The 22,262-nt window shown below is 47.9% G+C and overlaps 2 protein-coding genes across 2 annotated transcripts in view; one reads left to right on the top strand and one right to left on the bottom strand.

Annotated features, from left to right (window-relative positions):
• Positions 1-935: 935 nt before the first annotated feature.
• The window catches only part of KCNK10 (potassium two pore domain channel subfamily K member 10), a gene marked incomplete at its 5' end in the record, with an annotated part of 116,657 nt that continues 95,330 nt past the window's right edge, over positions 936-22,262 (bottom strand). Inside the window, 3 exons of the mRNA XM_084240664.1 lie at positions 936-1,628; positions 3,434-3,576; positions 7,904-8,090. Coding sequence (XP_084096790.1) covers positions 1,008-1,628; positions 3,434-3,576; positions 7,904-8,090 — 951 coding nt within the window. The 3' untranslated portion in view covers positions 936-1,007. The remainder of the gene's footprint in view (positions 1,629-3,433; positions 3,577-7,903; positions 8,091-22,262) is intronic.
• On the top strand, positions 16,996-17,481 carry LOC311176110 (large ribosomal subunit protein eL21-like; the record flags this gene model as incomplete). Its single annotated transcript, XM_084241435.1, has 1 exon — positions 16,996-17,481. One exon carries the CDS (start codon positions 16,996-16,998, stop codon positions 17,479-17,481), a length of 486 nt encoding a protein of 161 aa, XP_084097561.1.

The raw sequence follows: 22,262 nt of genomic DNA, 5'->3' as shown, positions 1-22,262 counted from the left end.
ATGGAACGACGCCTCGGCCCCCCTTGGTATGTCTCAGATGCGCCAATGTCTATTATCAAAAATCGAGGGTCAGCTAGACAGAACAGCAAAGCCGCCGGCATCGTGCAAGGCGATAAAAGTTTTGGTATTTCTCCCCCTCTTATCAAAACACGGTATAACCAAAGTTCCACTAGAAAAGTGAGCGTGATCATTTCAAAACCAGTTTATTTTCACCTTCGCACCCACTGAGGAAAGCGCATGATTTTTTGCTCATAACCATGCAGCAGAGGAGGTGGGATTTTTCACCAATGCTTGCAAGTTCATCTGGACTCCCTACCTCTGTGAGAGAGACAGAAAGCAGTAGGCTTCTGTCATTGGTTAAGGTGGTATCCACAGTGTGATGTGTTTGTGAACGTTTTTGTTTTCTTTCGAGAGGAAAGCGATTGCACCTTTTAATACGTGTGCTCTGATCTGTGTCCAACAAACTCCAGGCGGTCCCGGGTCCCGCGGACATTTGGACATTCGTTGGGAGCTGAGAAAGCCTAGCTTTGCACTCAAGGGTTTGTGTCAAAATTCAGGCGCCGCGCGTGCCAATACAGGTCCCAGTTCAGCCCCCATCGCCTGCGCACACAGCACGCAGGGCGGGGTGGGTGCAGGAAGGAGACTCCCTCTTGGAGACACACCTGTTCCTTCCAGAGGCTGGTCTAGGAATAGCTGCCCTTGAGCCCGCGCCAGGCCAGGGCAGGGGCGCCGGGAGGGCGCAGCCCAGCCAGCCGTGCCGGTTGGTGACCCCATGCGCGCCCACGCTCTCTGGGCATCCTGCCTCAGCCTGGTGAAATCCCTCTCGGCAGAGCAAGCTTTCTCACTCGATTATGGCACAGTGAAATATATTCTTCGATGCTATGTAATTTCGGACTCTAAGGAGAAGTCTGTTTAAGGCACGTGTCTCGGGGTGAATATATATATTAAAAAAAAAAAAAACAGGAACAAAAACACAACGGCTTGGTTGAGTCCAACGCCCATAACGTTTAGTTTCTGTCTTCAAGTAATGAGTTGTTCTCGAGTTCCCTGTCTTTGGTGTCGGTGGGCAGCGCGCCGTCCTCGGAGCCCGCCGGCTGCTGCGCGCAGTCCGTCAGCATGGCCGTGCTGGAGTGGTCCGAGTTGCACATCTTCTCCGTCTCCTCCTGTTTCTTCTGCTCGTCCAGGGAGTAATTCCGGAAGGTCTTGTAGATCTTCTGGACGTCCTCGGGCAAGGTCTTTTTGAGGTCCTTGTTTTTCCTCTTGGTGAGTCTGGAGGTGGAGCCGAACTTGTTGATGATGTTGTCCTCCGAGGCCCCCTGGCCGTGTTTGTTCAGCTGCTCGGACCCCTTGAGGCGCAGGTTGTTGGGCCTGTTGTTGATGCTCTCCTGGGACGAGGCCTTGAAGCGGCCGGCGTCCAGGGCGGCGAAGACGGAGCGCTTCTCCGGGGAGAGCATGTCCAGCGAGTGCGCGCGCTGGTCCAGGCCCAGGCGCCGGCGCTCCATGCTGCGGATGGTGGCTGCGCGCTGCAGCTTGTCGTGGATCTCCACGCTCAGCCGCCGCCGCGTCTCCCGGAACTCGGCCGTCACGTTGGCCTTCCACTCGGCCGCGTGGGCCTTGATTTCGCCGACCTGCCAGAGAGAGCAGAAGCGACAAGCTGGGTGACTCCCCTCGGCCTCGGGGTGGGGTCCCCCTCCCTGCACCCGCAGCCCTGGGCGTCCCTACGGGGAAGGCTGCCCACCCCCCCGGCGGAGGGCTGGAGGTGGTGGAGACCCACCTCCTGCTGGCTCGTGGGGGATTTAACTCTGGGGGGCACTTAGGCTGGACCACCCCAAAGCGGCTTGAGATTTGGAGGTGGGGGCTGAAGGAGCGAGGCGAAGGCACTCTGGAGTAGAGGTTAATCGCTGGAGGTGGACAGGCCTGGGCTCCCGTGACATAGCCACCACCTTTTTTATGGTGTGGCCTCTTTTTAATCATAGGGCCGGACACGCCTGGGGTCATGGCGTCCAGCTCACAGAGTATTCCGTGTTATGGGAGACAGGAGATCCGCTCCTGGCTCAGCCCCCGGTGGGTAGCAGGTGCTGGGGTTGGGGGGTAGGGGAGGGGGGCTGTTTCCTTTGCCCTGCCTCATTCTGGGTAGGGCCACCAGCCTGTCCTAGCTAACCCGGGACTACCCTTATTTTAAAAGGGAAAGTCCTGTGCCCCGGGGTACCCTATGGTCCTGGGCAGACTGAGACACCCGTCACCCTGTGTCTGGGCCACGATACAGACATGTGCTGTGGGGCTTGCCCTGGTTTAAGAAGACCCTTCAGGGTGGCCAGGAACCACATTTCCCTGGCTGGGGCGCAGGAGGGGGCACCTTTGTGCCGAAGCCCACAGGACACAATGCCTTAGCGCGAACTTGGTGTCGGGCCTACAGCCAGATCCCCAGCTCTCAGCCAGCAGGGCAAAGGGTTCACATCCTGGCTTTCCTGTCCAGATGAGACGCTCAGATTTTTGCATTCAGGGAACTCAGTACCTACACGTCATTACTTTCTCTTTCCTTGTGGCTGACGTTCAACAGGGAGGTGGGCTAGCCGTGGAGTCAGAGTGGAGCTTGGAGGGACAGTGTTTGGGGAAGCCAGGAAAACGAGCACATGGGCTGAGACTCGTGTCCCCCGCAGCAGCTCTCTCCCGGGGCCCTCCGGCTGGGAAGGGATGAGGCTTCACTCTCTACTTTGCTGCTTTCCTTCATCTCTTCTTCCCTTGCCCTCCTCCTTGCTGATTTCTTTTCCCCTCCTAGAAGAACTACATGGACTTTTTTTTTAAATTTTATCGAAAACTGGTCTTTCCTTCTCTTGTCTTGTGTAGGTTTTCATGTACATTTCTAGGGGTGGGGGAGAGGGAGGCCATGTGCCCATGGCCACGGGGCTACCTTTGTTCCTACAGACCTGACAACTTGGAGGGGGCAGAGGTAAAAGGGCCCCTTGGTTCGCCTCTCCGCGGCTGGCTACCCATCAGTGAGTTTGGCAGGACACAGAATCAAGCAAGACTCACAGGCTCAACTGCTTTTTTCCCACAGACCCCAAGATCTGAAGGACAGGCTGGCTTTCCTGGGCTTACTGTGAGTCCTGCGGATAAGACGGTATTTGCATAACGCCCTCAACCCACGTCGTCGTTGTCTGTCTCAGCTACCTCTAGTGTCTTTTTCTTTTCATTTTTTTACAATAAGTTGTTGTTTACTAGCCTTTCCAAGGTCTGTGGGTTGGCAAGTGAGTCACCAGATCTTCTCACCTGCCAAAACAAGATCTGGAAACCACCGCAGCTAATGATTCAGATGCAGGAAGGCTCACGAGCCCTCCAGCTGGTCAGAACCGCTCCCACCCACAGAACAGAGGCAGGTCATTCTCGACAATCTGATCTCAGGAACAGTCAGGGGACTTGGAAAGGGTCCTACCTCCTCCTTTGTCTTTTTGGACAGAACCCGTAGCCAATCTCCGATCATACTGAGGACAGCTGCAAAGTAGGCAAGCCCAACCAGGATCCAAAACCACACGAGGGGCTTATACCACTCCCGGTAATTGATGCCAGCGTTTCCCCCTGAAAACAACCAAAGGTTACTTTAGCCACTGTCGAGCACATGGTCTTTGCAGAGCAAACATTCCTGTCCATGTAGCAAAGCCGCCGCTCCATGGCCACCTGACGCTCAGCTGCTAGGCCTGCCATGGCTCCTAAAGGAGCCTGACCAGTGCCTGAACTCCCTGGGAATCTTGACCGCGAACCATGCTACCTACTACAAAAAAAAGTGTCAGTGGCCAGCTGGAGCCACCTAGCCTCCACAAATGACTTGAGTTAGGAACCACGGATCAAGCCCCACTGTCAATTTTTTTCTTAAACTTCCTTAAATTTTAATCAAATAAAATAGCATCAAATAACTCCCAGAGAGTTTGGGATTCTCAGACACATTTCCTTCCTCAGCACACATGCGTTGCCCGAGAGGAGTAGACGTGTGGAAGTCAGGTGAGACTTCGAGGCATTCCTGAGACTTGCATCCAGGGCACGAGCTATTCAGTGCTGAGGGCGGGTGTTTACATGAGGCTAATCCAAAAAGTCTATTAGACTGAGGAATTAGAATCACCAACCTAGAACTGAAAGGGACTTTCTGGGCGAGCTAATCCAATACCTTTATTTTCTACAGAGGGATTACAGCAAAACTCCATCGAGCCAAATTGGCCGGTTGCCTGATTGCATTGACTAACTGCTCCATTGAAAGGGCCAGTCACTTATTCCAAATAATTAGCTTATTTACTCCAGCTCTCCCTCGGGGACTGCCAAAGGTAATCACGCAAAGCAGCCGCCAGGCCCAGCCCACTGTCCTAACGAGGTGAGGAAGCGCCATGAAACAGTCAAGCCCAGCCTTGTCAACACTGGTGAGAAGCTGTGGCCCAGTGCAGCAGCCGCAGGCCTTTTGGAAGGCAAGGCCCACTAGCAGCGCTGGCATCCCACAGCGAGCTCCCGCGGGTGTTCCCCTGGGCCTGCGGTAACCTCACCTGGCACCGGGAAGCCACACTGGGCCCTGAGGGTATCAGTAGCCTCCCAAGAGCAGTGGGCTGGCAGGCACCATGGCCTGAGGCTCCTCTCGATGCAACTGAACCCACGTTGCACGTTGCACGGCAGCCCATCAGGCCTCAAGGGCCGCAGTCATTTCCTAAAATTAGCATTCCACGCCTGGCTGCGGCTACTGTGGGCGACCCTCCTGTTTGGTTCAGCTGCTTGTTGTCTCCTTCCAGGCAGCTGTCCGGTGCAGCTTCCTCCATAGACCATTGGCATTGCTGCCATACTGAAGGGTTTTTGTTTTTCCCGCCCCCCCTGCATCGAGTGGTTTTTGAGGTTCATTCCAGTTCATTTCAAGTCTGCTTTAGGCCAGAGAGCCCAGCAGTTTTCTCCCCAGGGCTAGGTATCTGCAAGTAAATATTTACCTTAGCACTTCACCCTCAGCCCGCAGAGATTGTCACTAGGGTGCGCTAATGAACAACACAATATGCGTGTGTGTGTGCTGTGTGTGTGTGTGTGTGTGTTTGCATGCACACCAGAGGCTGGTCCCAGGTTCTGAGCTCAGCCAGGGCCTCAGGCCAGGGGGCTGCCACATTGCGTCCCGCTACTCAGCTGTCCCAGAGTGAGTCAGCTCCCAACAGACCAGCACTTAACCCTGCACGGTGGTCACCGGTGCTGCCACATTTCTGTAGAGGCTGTGCAGGTCAGACCACAGTGAATGTCGACTCTGGGTGACGGTGACGAGTCTTCTTACATGATCAGCATCCTTCCCCATCACTCTTGGAGAGCTGCCCAGCAGTCATGACAAACTTCCAGGTGTGCGTCCTCCCGGTTGGTCCGTGTAAGCTCTGCACACTGGAACTTCAAGGGAAGCACTATGAATGCTGAGACCCCTGTCTGTGGAGGCCTCAGGACAAATCACATGGGATTCTGTGTTGGCCCTACAGAAGGGAATGAAAAGAGCCACGTGGTGGCAGCTGAGGTCACACCTTACCAGGTAAGGCAAGGTCAGGTACTACCAGGCACTTGGTGCCCCTATGCAAGGGCAGGCTAATCAGAACAAATTGCAAATCAAAGTCAATCGTTTTTGTAATTTCATATTCCTGCGGCTCTGCTTTTTCATGCTGCAGATGAACAGATGACCAGACTACCCCGAGCAGGTGGTCAGAGGGCAGGGTTTGTCACCAGCGTCACCTGACCACCCCAGCTGAGCATCCCCGAGTGCTGAGCCAGCACCTAGCCCAAGTGAGGCTGCAGACGACGGATGAGGGATGTTTCCAAATAGTTCTGAACTCCAGGGGCTGCTGTCCATGTTCACCTAGGGCTGGAAGCACCGGTGAGCTTTACCCTGCACCAGCTCTCACCTGTGATACCGAGGCACCAAGCTGGCTGTCAGTTGTCCTCTTCCCTGGCCGCTCCGTGCAGCTGTTCCTGGAGCCCCAGGTTCCAGTCCCCGGGCACCAGGCGACCTGGCACTCAAGCCGAGCAGCCCCACTGGGCCCCAGCACCATGCCTCTGAAGGACTGCTGGGTCTTTCTGTAAACAGTTTTTGTGGCGTTGTTTTTTTTTGTTGGTTTTTTTTTTTTTTTTTGGTTGCCTTTTTGGAAAGAATTTTAGAAAGCACTTTGACGTGGCAATTCTCAGTCAATAAAAACGAAGAAAAAATTAAAAACTGTCTGGTCACTATAAAGTGGGCTTCAGTCTAGTTGTCCTGCAAAAGCCGGTTGTCAGTACCAGAGAATTACTGTAGAGGGACCCAGGCTCTTGTTGGTCAGCTTTTCAGCATCCCTTCCAGAATGTCTTGTCTTCCAGATTCCCAGAGATGAGATCTCTGTCCTCCTGGTGTGCATGGTACTCCAGGGAGAAGCCAAGGTACTGCCGGGATTATGTGCCAAAGGAAGGCCAGTCAGCCTGGGAGCTTAGCCTGTCCATGTCCAGGATGCTGCTTAACCAGGGGTTGGTCAGAGAAACACACACACACATCCCACCCGAACATTTCAAACTTACAACAGTTGTCTGAAGAGTCTTCATCTCTCAGGAAATGATCAGTTGTCTGACCATATAGAACTATCCCATGAGAAAAAGAGATGTATGGTCTCCTTTTCATTATTTATTATTAACTTATTTTTAATTGAGGTAATATTGGGATACCCCCATCAGTTATCACCACCACAATGTACCCACCACCAACTCACCCATATTCACCACCACAGACCATTGTGCTTCCCTCCCTCTTTGTTCTTACCCTCCCCCATGCCACCCCCCCACCCTTGGTGTTTCAATTCTGTAATCAGCTATCAAAGGGTTAATTTTTCAGCTTTATCTACTAATTTAGTTAATTTATATTACACATATTAGTGACACCATCCAGTATTTATCTTTCTCCTTCAAACTTATTTCAACTTAGCATTATCCTTTCAAGCTCCCTCCCCATGGCCACAAATGGCATGAGTTTTTTTGATCACTGAGTAGTATTCCACTGTGTGTATACACACCACATCTTCTTGATCCAGTCATCTGTTATGGGGCACGTAGGTTGTTTCCATGGGTTAGCTATAGTAAATAGCACTGCAATGAAGATGGGAGTGCAAGTTTGCCTTCAAATTAGTGTTTTTGAATTTTTTGGATACATGCCTTAGGAGTAGAATTACTGGGTAAAATGGCAGATACATGTTTAATGTTTTGCAACAAGGGATGGTCTTCTCTCCCTGCCTTCCTACCACACTCTGGGAAAGTGGGACGTGTCATTTTCAAGCTCCAGGTCTCTAGATGAAATTAATGGTAGTTTTCTTTTGCTTCCTTAAACTCAAGGCACCATTTGGCAACAAAGATTATTGCATCTGTGCACACCCGTGCAGAATTCATTGTATGATAAGATATCCCCTCAGGACAGACCTTGGCGTCTTGTCATCACCCTGAGGCCTAAGCCCTGAGTATACCCAGGGCAACGTTCACAGGGACAGTGGCTCTCACCTTGGTGTGGGAGTTTAACCTGCAGGTTTTTGTGGGGTAAATTCCATGCTAGTTTCTCCAGTTTCAGATGTGCAGCTTGCTAATACAGCCTTTGTCAACTGATTCAAGGAGCCCTGCTACAATTCAGAAGTCCAAAGACTCAATGAGAATTCCATTTCACTCGCACAATTCACGTGGTGGCAAGGGCAATGAGCATGCAGGGGGTGGGGCTGGCTTGCTCGCCCAGCAGAAGCTGGGTGCCGTTCACACTGCAGGACTCCGGGTTTTGAACAGCAGCAGTGATGCTGAGTCTTTTTCATTGGCTTCTCCCACCACACCTTTTCTCGTGGTTTTAAAATGCGCTGCCAACAGGACACTTCCCCACCAGGGCCCCAGCCGCTGAGACGCCCAGGGCACTTACCTGCCACAAAATCACCAAAGCCCACCGTGGTGAGAGTGACCACCACAAAGTAAATGGACTCCAGGGCCGTCCATCCCTCGATGTATTTGAAAATGACAGCGGGGATGGTCACAAACACAATGCAGCCAGCCAAGATAAACAGGATGGTTGAAATGACCCGGATCTTGGTCTGACTCACTTGCTTTTTCTAGGAACAGCAAAGGAGAGAGAGAGGCAAGTCAGCTCCATCACCCCAGATTCAGAAAACAGAGGCACAGCGGAAATGCATTCTGCCTGGGTTCTCAACCTTTCTGCCATCATGGGCACTTTGGTGAGGCTCTGATGGAGGCTGTGTACCCTCCCCTACTCCCAGAAGTTGTCAGGTGGTCTAGGTGGGCCATAGGTTCCACCAAGTCTGGCGATGGCCCCAGGTCAAGAAGTCCCGCTTAGCTCCTGCCTGGGCTGTTCTTTGCGCCATTAGAGGACGGTAGCCCAAGAGCTGATCTTAACCTCATGAGAGCCAACATGACTTCCCAAGTGACATTATTGGCCATCCATTAGGAAGGCACACGTTTGGAGCACTGCCCTCAGTGGTGGTGATGGACGTGGCTCCTCATTTCCCTGTGTCCAAGGGAACGTGCCAGGGTGGGGGAATGGTTGACCTAAGACAGACATGAAATTTAAGCGAAAAGAATGACATAGCCACACCCACCCTTGTTTGACACAGACTCAGGACAAGTGTGTGCTCCTCCTGCTCCTCCCCTTGCTGAGGTCGTGACATACTTTCCTTTTAAGACACCTGCTGGAGCTGGTGCTCTGGTCACTGTGACTGTTGACTGTATCATCAGCCAAGGACAGGACAGGAGTCTGAGTAAAAATGACAGTGACACTGTCTAATTGTCACCATCACTTCAGCAATAGGACCATCATCCCATGTCAACGGCTGGAGGAGCGAGTAAAGGGTGGAAAGGCATGTAAAGTGGAAATTGGACTGATTTCACAGCACAGGAGCCATGCCAGTGGAGTCCAGAGGCAGGCTGGGTGCCTCATTGGAATTCCCTTCAAGATGACATCGGCATTGCCTGAAGACTGGGTGATCCTTAAGGTCTTCTCAAAGCTCCCATGACCCCACCCAAACCACATACTATGGTGAATGTATCTTCAACACCACATTGCATGGGCCTCTATGATTGCCTGGATTGATTTTCTATATACACATTTGGGCCAATCGATAGAGGAAACCCTTACAGATACTCCATTTTTCTAGTCACTGAATTCGAAGTCGGAGAACCTCAGAGCACAGAGACCTTTGGCTTCATATGCCTCATTTTACAAAGGCAAAAACAGAAGCCAGCAGGGGCTAATGGACTTGCATAAAATAATGCTGCTAATTAGGGGAGGGCAGACACTGGAGTTCTGATGTGATGAGCTTTCAGTGCTACTCAATAATTCCCCAGCCTGGTCAAAGTTGCCAGAGCCCTCCCCAAATAAAGGAAACCAGACTGACTCCCACGGAGAATGGGCCATCTTGTCTACCTTCTGGGGCATAAAAACTTGTCACTGGGCATTCTACCCTAAGCTTCAGTCACAGCAGGTGACACCTCAATGGGGTTTCTCAGGACAGAAGCCATCAAAGAAGATTCTTCTGGGCCTCCCCGGTGGTGCAGTGGGTTGAGTGCTTCACTGTGAAGCTATCCACAGCCTCTGCAGCACGGGTTCGATTCCCAGCCAGTCAGGTAGCAACCCACATGTTATGGCAGAACTCTCCTGTCTCGCCTGCTGCTCCCCTCAGCAGTGTCTTCAGTCCGTTTGCCTGTTCTGCTCCCCGCTCTGTCTCTGGTGAATTCTCTCACCCTCCTGCACCTCTGGCCCGTACCCCAGCTCTTATATAAATAAAATAAATCTTAAAAAAAAAATTTCTTCTAAGGTCAACTACCTGCCTCAACCATGAAAATGCTAGTCATGAAAGTGATGAGGCCTCAGAGATAAGAAGGTTGATTATGTTTCTGTTTCCCTTCCATCCATCCCTCCTTCCACTTGATTTGTAAGTGCTTCTTCACTGGAAAACTCTAAGGAACCAAGGGACAGGAGAGTTAAAAATAGAGGCAGGTGGGTGACTCTCTAAAATCATGTCTCAAGCCCATTCAGTCCTACCTGACTGGGGTTCTGACCCCCAAGTATGTTCAATATAGGAAAATGAGTGGGCAATTAAATGAATATGTATACAAATCTTAGTCAGCACTATTTATACTCCAATCCCTGGACCAGTACATGCCCTAAACATCCACTGGAACGCTCCTTCTTGAGACGGAGTCACATCTCTCACTCCTGGAGGGCGCACAGGACATAAAGTGAGAATGAGAGTGGGGGGCGGGGAAGAAATTGGTCCATGGGCTTGTAGAGTGCCCTCAGGCTAGCCATCTCGCCCCTCAAAAAAATGCTAATTTATTGACATTGTTAAAAACCACACATAAAAAAACACTAATTTTTTTCCACAAATAAAAATATTGTAACAAGCTAAATAACCTGGGAACCACAGGGAATGTTTTCCCCATTTCACAAATTTCCATTGAAATTTCAATTTCCATTGAAACTGAAAATTATAGGAGGACTTTGTGGGGGAGGGGGAACTTATTTATTATTATTACTTTGGTTTTGTTTGTAGACATGTGTGAAAATCCAAAGCCCAAAAGGAGACTTTACCATAGATAATTTAATTAATCTAACTGCTGGCAATGGGAGCACCATCTCCCTGCACCCACCCCCCCCCCAGAAATCGCCCTCCTCAAATGCATAATGAAATTGAAGTGAATTAAATGTTTGTGAGACACTTGTTAAGTCGTAAATTAGGATGCAGATGCAGCTGTAATCCAAATGAGGTTGAGGCTAGCAGAGAGGGACTTGTGGGGAGTAGGAAGCTGGAGACCAGCCTGGCTCCCGGGGTTTGGTGTTGGGGAGTTGGGGGGAGACCCAGGCTGGATCCTGGAGTCTTTACTACAGTATCTGTTGGAGAGTTTATTCACCACTGCTCACAGCCCAAGTCAATCAGTGTGTTTTTCCCCAGGAGGCTTCTTCCAGATATCCTACAGTGACAGAGAATTCCCGCGGGATTGACTTATGGGGGTGATTTAGGAACTTAAAAAATCAAGCTTCGTGTGTGTGTGTGTGCGTGTGTGTGTGTGTGTGTGAAAACCTACATACCCAGACTTCACTATAAAAGAAAAGGCGTGGGTGTAAGTCCTAGTAATAGCTGTTATTCTGAATACTCATGTTTTCGCTGTCCTGTCGACATTTCTTTTTTTTTTTTATACCCTTATTAGTATTTTGATGGTACAGGATTTCCCCCCTCAGGCGAGGTCACCAAAGTGCTCCCACCACCAAAGCACCCACAGTCCCCTTGAGATATTTTTAAGCTGCCTTAATTAAACATTTGAAACTGTAGCTTTCTCCACAGAATCACAGGGTTTCTTATATATCACTCCGTGATCTGTGGGTTGCTTTATCGCCACCAGCCCTGCAACTGTTTGCTACTGCTCTAAAAGTTCTTAAGAGCTTGCAGCCTAGGGGTAGATGGCCCAAGGTACCTCCCACCCCTGCTGTTAAACATCGGAGTCATCACAAGCAAGTTTCTCAACCTCTCTGTGCACCAGGCTCTCCCTCCATACAATGGAGACTAGAAAATCTCCATCAGAGGACTGTTGGGAAGATTAAATAAGCAAAGGTGTAAAAACTTGAGCACTGTGCCTGCGAAGCGATCCATGGTTGTGAACGATCATTTTTTCATGTAGAAGTTCAACTATTTCTCCGGGTGTGCAAAGCCCCAGAGAGAATGCCGCCCTTGGCTTGTAAGGACTGTCCCCACACGTCTGGCTTAAGATAGTCTCTATCAGGAGGTGACTGTTGGTAGGTCCTTCCTGGATGCATTGTCTCCTATAATTGTCTCATTTTCCACGAGCAAAATGTCTTCAATCCCCTCGGGTTTTTCTGTGCGGTCTCTGGATGGAGTTCTCAGGCTTCGCTCCCAATCTGGAAAGCTTTTTAATGTGCCTTTTATTTAATTCGCCCACCCCTAGTTCTCCATTCACCTTATGAAACCACCAAGATCATGTCTGCTCGATCAGGAACCTGCTGCCGGGGCAGACCTGGTGATCCCATCCCCCCTCTCCCCATGCACCCCTCCCACACCACTTCAAGACTGAGCTGTGTCCCCGGCAGGGTTGCTAGGCAAAATCACATTGCCCATTTACCAGTGAGCACAGCAGTAGCTAATAGCCTCCTGAGAGCCCAGGTCTGGCTGGGCTAAGGTGTTCGTGGGCTAACAAAATCCTTATCTTGGAAGAGATGCTTTGATACAGTAGTGAGGCGAAAGAGATGGGATAGTTGTTCCAGCCCCAATCTTGTTTTCACACCTCGGTGATTAGAAGAGATGATGTGCTCTTTCCCTCCCCTCATGCAAGACTATCTCCTGTGTCCGACAGGACGAACTGTAGGAATTTTTGAACAACTCAAAAACCCAGCACCTGTAGAGTTCATTTACTTGTCAAAAATTTCATGTGCGATTATTCCAAAGGGCAAAACAAGCTTCACCAGCAGCAGGCAGGACAGTGAGGTCTCAGAGCTCTCCCTCCAGAGACAGGCGGAGGTTCTGACAATTGTGGAAGTATCTTTTTGTCTACAACCAAAAAGGCTAAAACACGCATCCAGTTCTCATTAAGCATAAAGCCCCACTTGGCTTTTTTTTTCTTTACTTCCATCACCTTATTTTAGACCAAAAATATATTTCCATCAATTTGTGGGCTGTTTCTTTATTTGATTTTTACTCCTCTTTGAATGCCAGTTCTTTTCACTTTCATGTAATTTCTTCGAATTCTGAGATGATTCATCCGTATGATTGTGTCTGACTGAAAAATTGTTGCTTTATTTTCATTTTTAGGCAAAGATATTGGAGATCTGATTCAATAATAAAGAAAGTGCAATAAAAAGCCCAAGACAGGCACGAGACTTGCAGCGCTCCAGTTGAGAGTTCAGTTTTGTCTTGTTGAAATGCAAACACATCACCATGGTAATACCCATGAACTGAGAATAATTTCTCAAAATGGAAAGATAATAGAAACGGCCTCACCAAAAGGACTGACTTCATTTTTCTGATCTATGTTTTCTGACAAAGATTTCTTTTTTAAAAGGTCCAGTTCTCACAGATGGTTTCAACATCACAACGAATAGTCACATAGCACCAGCAATTCTATGAACCATGAGGAGCTTTTAAAGACCATTTACCTATAATCTCCAGGGTAGAAATACTGCAAACACACATTAGTGATGCAGGAAAGTCTCCATGGAGCCTAAGGAAAATGACTATCCGAAGGCTGAATACACAGACAGATCATATCTATACAAAAAATAAGTTACATCGAGTGTGTGACATTGAATCAGTACAGCAACTAACATGATTAGCCAGCTCAGTGCTTTCCTGGTATAATAATACACAGTTTGTGAAAAATAAGCTTATAGTTTCTATGCAATTGTTCTTCCCACTGAAATGTCAACCTAGGTGCATCTGGCATGGAGAAAAATTAAAATCCACAAATAATAAAAATTCTCAACTTCTCTATACTAGGAGCACTTTTGTTAAAGTCTTGGAGAGTTTTCTGTTCTAAAATGCTGTGACTCTTACCATTTGAAGATAATACTCGATTGCAACACACGATTTTGCATTCAAAACTCAACTGGGTAATCCACTCAGGGCATAATTACTAAGAACCTTTTACATGTCATAGACTGTGCTGGTTGCAAGGGACGCAGCAATTTCAAAAGAAAAGGAAAGAAAGAAAATGTTCCTTCCTTGTGCACACAAAGTCAAGTGGGTGGAGGCAGGGTGGGAACAACTGAGTGAGCTAAATTCTTTGTGGACCATGGTGTCCAACCCTGATCCAACTGTTGAAGGCAAAGTTTAGTGCTAATGACATCCTGGTGACTAAAAACACCACCTAGGAGAGAAGAAAGGAATATTCTTACATAGTTTATATAGCTCTGGTATGTAGGATACAGTAGTATGCCAATTGGAACGGACAATATTTAATCTCTACTAGCAAAACATTCAGAGACTGGAACAAACCAGAAGGGATCACACCAACATTGGCTGAGAAAGAAGCTTCTCTTTAGTAGAGGTGTGAAAGGTAGGCTCAAGGAAAGGAGAAAATTATGGGGCCCCTCCAGATGAGCCATATCAGTGGAATAATGCCTGGAAATCCTGGTGGATACCCCCACCCAGCTCCTCACCTACCCAAATCCTTTCTACTTTACCCAGATCAACCACACACCGCACACACCCTACCCCCAAATGCTCTCCCACCATCATACAATCATACGATGACATTCTAGAAGAACAATGCTATAGACAGTGAAGAGCAGCCAAACTCTTGCCTTTTCCTTGGTTATCAAGAGTTCAAGGTCATAGGTTTTTGGTCAAGTAGCTTACAATGACCAGGACACCCATGAATAGAATAGATGTTCCTTCCCAGTACAGGGCGCTCCGCCTGCTGCAATACCTGTGGGCTCCCTCCAGCCCCCCACTCTGACCCAGGAACTGGGTGGCCTCTGCTTTTTCTCATCTCTCCAGATTCCCTCAAGAAATGCTCCTATCTAACTTTAGGGTTGTGTTAAGAAAGCCATTTTCCCACAGGTAAAAGCTATATTCTCCAGTGTCGAAGGAAGATGGTAACATGAGTCTCGAATCTGTCATCTCCAGACTGGTTCCTATCTCGAGTAGGCTGCTGTTAATTGGGCTCCCCCAGACACCCCGATCATGGCAACTCTTCTTCCCCTTTCCTCCTGAGGCCATGTTTGCTTGTTTGTTTTTTATTTTTAGCAGAAAGTTCAAAGATTATCTACTATGAAATGGGGAAGAGTCAGACCATCTGCCGTGGGCCATTCACCTCAATGAAAGGCGAGATTGTGGCCTTCTTCAGATTGTGGCCTCTCACCAGAAAGGAACCTGCACCTGAACCACTTTAGCAGAAAAGTAAGAATGAGGTGACAATGGGCTCCTGCTGGGGTGCACACCTAAAAGGAGATAAGGAATTGGGATGCTGGGCCCTGGCTGGAGCTTTCCAGGAGATACAAGAACCTTGCACGAAGGCTGGGGGGCAGGAAGGGAGGAGTTGGGGAGCAACAGTCATAATGCAATTGCATAACACACTAAGTAGTGTCAAATGTTGAGTTATCATCCATGGATTATTAAGGAGCACTGGACTCTTCTCTCCCCTCCTGGCCATCTCTTAGTTCTGCCTCTGTTTGTTGGTAGCAGCATCCATGAGTGTCCAGGAAATGTGGGAGCAACAAAGCCTTCATATGCCCCCCAAGCCTCACTTTCAGATATTTGGGAACTTCTGAGAGAAGGCATTTGGGGACTTCTTGAGAGAAGGTATTTGGGGACTTCTGGTGGACTTTCTGGAATGACTGTCTGTGTGTCCAGGAATCAAGATAAGTGACAGACAAGCATGTGTCTTATGTGGCCTATTTATCTTGCCTGTTAGATTTGAAGAAAGTCCCCAAGATCATCCAGATTTCAGTCAGTATCTATAAGAGCCCTTCAGTATTACTGAGCTGATATCTGTAAAAATTGCCGGTGTTTACTGGGGAGTGGTAAGGAACTCCCTAATAGCCATACCCTTTCTTTTTAGACACTTTTTAAGTGAAAGCACATAAGGATGCTTGTCCATATGAAACTACAAAAAATAATGAAATAAGCATTAAGAAATCATACAGGTGAAATGCATAAACTACAATAGAAAATGGCAGTGCAAAGCCAGAATAAAATTAAGAAAGTTAATGAAAATGATTATAATCAAGAAAAAGCTTCTGGGGTACAGAAAGCAGAAATGGAACAACGGTTTGAGGGATCTAGAATTTTATTGGTGGTATAATGAGGCTTCCCAGCTGCACCTAATTGTTTCAGAAACAGAAAAAGAATATGGTATGCCTGCACTTTCTAGTTAGACTGGGAACAGACAAGTTTACAGACAGTCACCCTGAAATAAACCCTAAACTGGGAAGTTCTGCATTGAGAGAACTTGACAGATACATTTAGAATGGAGAAATTTTCTTTAGCAGAATATTTTCCAAGCTGTGAATGAAGCTGAATTCTATCTTTTCTTTCATTCAATAAATAGCTACCCTGCACCTACTCTCTGTCAGTTACTGAGCTAAATTCGCTGGTGAGCACAACAGAGCATCCCCAGCCTGACTGAGTTAGTGGGGAGAAGGCAAACATTAAACAATCTCACAAGCAAATATACAATCACAGTTTGACGCAAGTGCTTAGAAGGGAAAAGAACCCACTGAGTGAGGGCCTTCCCCATATTACTGCCCAGACCTCCAGGCGCCCCACTGAAGAAAAGGGAGCATTGACAGGGGCCTGGTGCTTGAGAAAAAGGACACAGCAAGCAGATGCCAGTGAACTTGGACTTGTCTGTCTTCTGCCCCTGACTTTGCCTTCATAGACTCACAGCAGAAGCGTCCAAGGTGGCCACATTGACATCCAAGTGACTTGTCCTCCTGAGAGGTCACTCAAGTTCTATGCAAACCCCATGGGAAGTTTCAGGTTCCAAGCATGCAGGGAGAGTGGACAAGAGAAAGAAATCACAATCCACCTATGTGTATACACCTGTGATCCTCCTACAGTTATTAAAGAGGAGCATTATTCTCTAATTTGATCAGAACAGACTTGAACAGGATGTGGACTGGGCATCATTTGAATTCCCCCCCCCCCATTGATTTGGGACAGAGACTTCCTGCCAGTGCAGAAGCCGAAGGGCTTACCTGGATTGCTGAATGGACATGATAAATGTCCCTGTTGGTACCAGGAAGTTAAGTTCTATTGGAACCTCAATGAAGTTTAAGGTACTAAAGTACACTCTCAGCTCTGCTGGATGATGGGACTGTTTGGCCACACACATGACTGCAAGCTGCATGTCACGGCCTCCCTAAGAGAAGGTCCTAAGCAGTGGTCTACTCTTTGGTAGTGTTGTGTCCCTGCAGGCAGTGTTTCCTTTTAAAAAGTGTACTCTTATCTTCCTTTCAGCCGGAACTGCCATCTTCCAGTAAGTCCCAAAATGACTAACACAAAGGGAAAGAGAAGAGGGACCCGCTATATGTTCTCTAGGCCTTTTAGAAAACATGGAGTTGTTCCTTTGGCCACATACATGCGAATCTATAAGAAAGGTGATATTGTTGACATCAAGGGGATGGGCACTGTTCAAAAAGGAATGCCCCACAAATGTTACCATGGCAAAACCAGAAGAGTCTGTAATGTTACCCAGCATGCAGTTGGCATTGTTGTAAACAAGCAAGTTAAGGGCAAGATTCTTGCAAAGAGAATTAATGTTCGTATTGAGCACATTAAGCACTCTAAGAGCCGAGATAGCTTCCTGAAACGTGTGAAAGAAAATGATCAGAAGAAAAAGGAAGCCAAAGAGAAGGGTACTTGGGTTCAGCTGAAGCGCCAGCCTGCTCCACATAGAGAAGCATACTTTGTGAGAACCAATGGGAAGGAGCCTGAGCTGCTAGAACCTATTCCCTATGAATTCATGGCACGATAGGTGTGCTGACCCTGAGTCTGGGCCTTGGCTGTTGCTGGAACTGTCCTTGTGACTGCCTCTGGAAAGGGAGTTGATGCATCATTTTGGGCTACCAGCCCCAGAATGGATTCCATGTGATCCTGCTTTTACAGAGCACCGATGGTGTGTCTGCTCCCCGCTTCCTCTCCAGGAAGCTGCTGCCTGGTACTGTCCAGTTCCACCTTGATCGGGGCCAAGATCTCCTTCCACATCTCTACCCCACTTCTGGGGAAGGGGTAAGAACCACACCTTTGGAGGAGAACAAAAAGAGAGGAGGAGACGCTCCAAGAGAGATGGGCTTTGCCTGCGCCTGCAGAACCCCACAGACATCTGCCAAAGGTGGCTGTGGAAGCCACGAGGACACAGCCTCACTCCAGGTCAGTAACTGCATCCATCCTGCTGCCCTGGCTGCCTTCTCTCCCTACAGAAGGTGGCAGCCCCTTCCTTAGCAAACTGCTGGGATCCTGCTGCTCACAAACCCTTGCCTTGTGTCTCTCTGTCTTAGCCATAACATCTATCTTGTAGGTGAGTCTCCAAAGATACTGGATTATTAACTGGTGCCCAGACAGAGCACCTTTCCATGCTTCTGTGCTTTTCCAAAGGCTGTTCACCTGCTGGGATGTTCCTCTCTTTTTTATACTTGTCAAATTCCTATTTGTTCCTCAAAACACAATCTGACATTGCCTCCTGCAGGAAGCCCTCCTGCCTGCTGGGTAAAGTTATCTTGTCTTCACTCCTGATGCCCTTACTCCCTGCACACTTCCCTGCCCCTGGGCCTGCTCAACCTGCATTGCCACCTCCGTGCCCATGTGTCTGCCTGTCAAACAGTGTGCAACCTCCTCTTTAAACCCTGGGTGTGCACAATCTGTTTTTCTATACTTGCTCCCTCCTTTCTTGCAACTATTAAAAATATGAATGTAATCATTCAAGATCAACTATTGTAAGGTGGAAATAAAATAAAACTATTCATCCAGCAAGAGAGAGGCTGTCAGGATTTTATAATGTGAAAAATGCTAGTAAAATTATATAGATAGGAGAGGCGCAGGCAGGGGCAAACACATATATGCACAAGACACGTGTTTGCCGAACTGGCTGACTATTAATAGCTGGGAACCTGATCAACACAGAGTCTGGACTATGTGAAGACAGCCCCTTCCACAGGAATAGGAATCACCTGGAATTACCTACATGAACTCCTGAAAGTTATAGAGGAGCCCCCTGGAAGTCTCTTATTGCCCCATCCAAACAATACACCTCTTCTGAGGGTGCTTGTGGGTGTCACGATTGGGGGGCACTCCTGGCATGTAGTGGCTGCAGGCAAGAACATTCAGATGTCCTGTATACAAGCGTCGGGGTCACAGATCAGAGAGCCATTCCAAATGTTGCCTAAGTTTTGCATATCACTCTGAGAAAAGTCCCCACGTATAATTTCCTGAGCCAAGCATTTAACTCTCTTACTTAGAAACACACACACATATTTCTGCACAATTTCAACAGAGGCTGAATTTTACAAGACTATGACGCCAATGTAACTTGCAAGGAGGTTTTTGATTCATTGGGGCCTTGTCAAGAATTGTTCTCCATTTGAGAAAACCACATTACTCACTGGCTAGACAGTCTCTTGGGGCTTTGTAGTCCCCAAAACACAAACCTGAGCCAGCCTGCAACTGGGGCGACTCCATTCTATTTAGAGACAAGGTTCTCTCTCCTAGGCTCATCACCCTCCCCCTAGTACTGAAATGTGCTTTTTCACTATTCATTACCTTCCTTTTATTTCTCTTCACACTGTGGCTAGAAAACAACATTGATCTTTTCATAATTAAGTGTGTAGGTAAGTTGTACAATCTATGAAATGCATTCAAAGGGGCATTAATAAGCAATTGCTATAAAAGGAGATGATGAATGATACAGAGTTGAGGAACCACTGGATTAAATAAAAAGCCAGCTGCATGTTGTATTTAAGGTTGAGTTGAGAAGTCTGTAGAATTACCCTTTCAGGTGTCACCCGATGAGATAAAAGTCTCTGTGCACATAAATACCATCTGCAGTGAGCATTACCAGGGGACAGTTTCTCTACAGAATGGCCCTTTCATCAAAATAACTGCACTTCAAAGGTTAAGACCGGTATTTTTTTCCCATTGACATTTATTTGCATACACTGCCACTTTGAGTTTCAGGGTCATTTTCTCTATCAAAATGCATGAGGTCATGTCTGGCAACGTGCACTCATTCATTCACCCATCAGGACAGGGTAAGTGCTCTCTGGGTGCCGGGCCTGAGCTAGACTGCGCTGAGTGAGCAGACAGACCGTCTTCACAGGGCTGCCTGAGGACGGCGGCTGGCATTGAACTTGGAACTCTGACTGAGTGAGAGGAATGATATCCCCCGGGTGTCAGAGGTACAGTGGGAGAGGAACAAGGATGCTGAGCTCATTTAGGACTCAGAAAAACCTCCCTGCAAACTGATCTTTACCAGGAGACCAGGACCATGATGGGGACAGTATTCAAAGCACCATAAACATCACTGGGGCCTCCCTGGTGGCACAAGGGGTTGAGATGCAACCTATGAAGCTATCCGCAGCCACTGCAGCACAAGTTCGATGCCCGGCTAGGGAGCTACCCACATGGTGCAGCAGACCTCTCCTGGCTCACCCGCCGCTCCCCTCAGCAGTGTATTTCAGTCAGTCCACCTGTTCTGTTCCCCACTCTGTCTCTGGTGAATCCTCTCACACACAGCCCACACCTCTGGCCTGTACCCCAGTTCTTGTATGCATACATAAATAAATCTTAACAAAAAAATCACAAGCAAGAGTCAGGAGATACAAGAGGGTACCAGGTCAGCCCTGACCCACAGGCCCTTAGAGTTCCCCGCAGAAGCAGAGACTTCACCCCAAGCTGTCACCAAGCACCTTACTCCATGAAAGAACATGAACTAGGAAAAACTTTAAAATTTTTGATCAGTATGAATGTTTTGTAGAATCTGACTAGTGAGCTCATGTTTTTGTAGAAAATTTGAGTCCAAGGTATTTCTAGAACTATCATTAAAATTAAAGGCATGTGGTCATGTTTTTAAAAAATTGAAAAAGATGGAAATCAATGTGCCAGTTTTCTAGGCAGCAGGCAATCTCCTCAGCCTCCAAGTCCACCAGTAGAAGCTTCCAGAAATAGGAGTCCCACGTTTACCCAGCCATCTGGACAGGTATTCTTCTCCTCTTCCTTGGAAAAAAGGTTGACAAGTCTCCAAAAAACAGGTAGGAGACAGTTACACCCAACAGACACATGGATCCGAAGGGCTAAGGACAACAGGATTTTATAAAGACAAGCAGAAGCAAGAAGCAAACAGCGGTGTCAGGAAAAGGATGGAAGCCAAAAAGAAAGTGGGAATAACACTGCTAGAACACCATATGGCATTTATATGCCATGCATTTCATTTTAAATGTTGATATTTGCTTTCTTGTTAGCTTTGGTGCCAACTCAGTGACAGTACTCAGTAAAATTCATTTTTAAAAAATATCACACAGAAGCTTTCTATACTCTATCCTCAAAATCATGCATTAATTCCTTTCCTTTTTTTTTTTTTTACTGCATTCTACATCCCTGTTTCAATTGCTCAAGGTAAACTTCAAAGCACTGTTAAACAAGCAAGCCTTATAACTGATACAAGATACTCAATGCGTGGGTTTCCAATCACTCAGCAGTAAGAGGAAACCTCAGGGTTACTATTATTACTAATATCATCATCATCATCATCATCATCATTAATTAATTAAACATGAGCTTTTTACCACCCCCCCCCCTTTATGATGTTTACAGTAAATTTCACTTCTGCCAAGGCGTGGGAAAAAACTAGCAGTCCTCAGGCTAAATGGAGTCATAGTGGCAAGAATGAAGCAAAACCCATCTTCTGAGGCCACCTGTGATAGCTGAAGGGCCAGGTATCATCTGGGAAGAAAGTCTTGGAACACTCTGGTGCTTGGTAAAAATATGAACTGGCCCATGTGTTTAAGACCTAGTAAGAGCGCATGCAAGCTGAGAGAGCATCCTCACGTGGCCAAAACAAATTTTTTTCCACACTCTGATTTCCTTTTACCAACACCAATATATGTGATGGAATGTTGTGGACGCTTCTGTGCAGAGAGTCGCCACCAGTGATGTGCGGTCAGGGATGCCAAGCACCCCCACACCACACTCGGGGAGCCACAGGGCACGCTCACCCCTTCTATCCCGTGCCCTTCTCCATGTTCCTCTTCCTCCTGCAGCAATGACTGGTGACTGGAGCTGCACCCCAGGCTCAAGTGCTGCTGCCCCTCAGATTCCTTCTGTCTCCTGCTCGTTCTGCCACCCCCTCCACTTGTCCGGCACACCCACCTCCACGCCTATCCCCAGGAAGGGCAGGACCAAGCACAGCATCTGAAAGCATCTCTTCTTCATTTGGTTTGCTGGGGTTCATTTTTTGTTGGGGGTGCTGCATAGTCTGCATACCTTGGGTGCATGGGAAGGAACCTAGTTCCTTTCTCTCATCTCAAGTCAATTCACAATCGATACATAGTTACTCAGCACCTCCTAGGTGCTTGGGATTGAGCAGGTACAATGGGGTAGGGGGAAAAAAGACACAGTAGAAATTAGCATCTAGGTACCTGCCCTTTACTTAACAGAGAACACCCTGTTAGCTACATGAGTCAGGAGCTAGCATTCACAGGCCGCTCCTGGGGGCTCCCAAAGTTAGCAGCATGCTTATCACACAGTGAATAGCATTTATTAAGA

The sequence above is a fragment of the Talpa europaea genome, assembly GCF_964194135.1.
Source record: "Talpa europaea genome assembly, chromosome: 8".
NCBI classification, from domain to species: Eukaryota; Metazoa; Chordata; class Mammalia; order Eulipotyphla; family Talpidae; genus Talpa; species Talpa europaea.
This window is presented reverse-complemented; position numbering and strand designations above follow the sequence as displayed.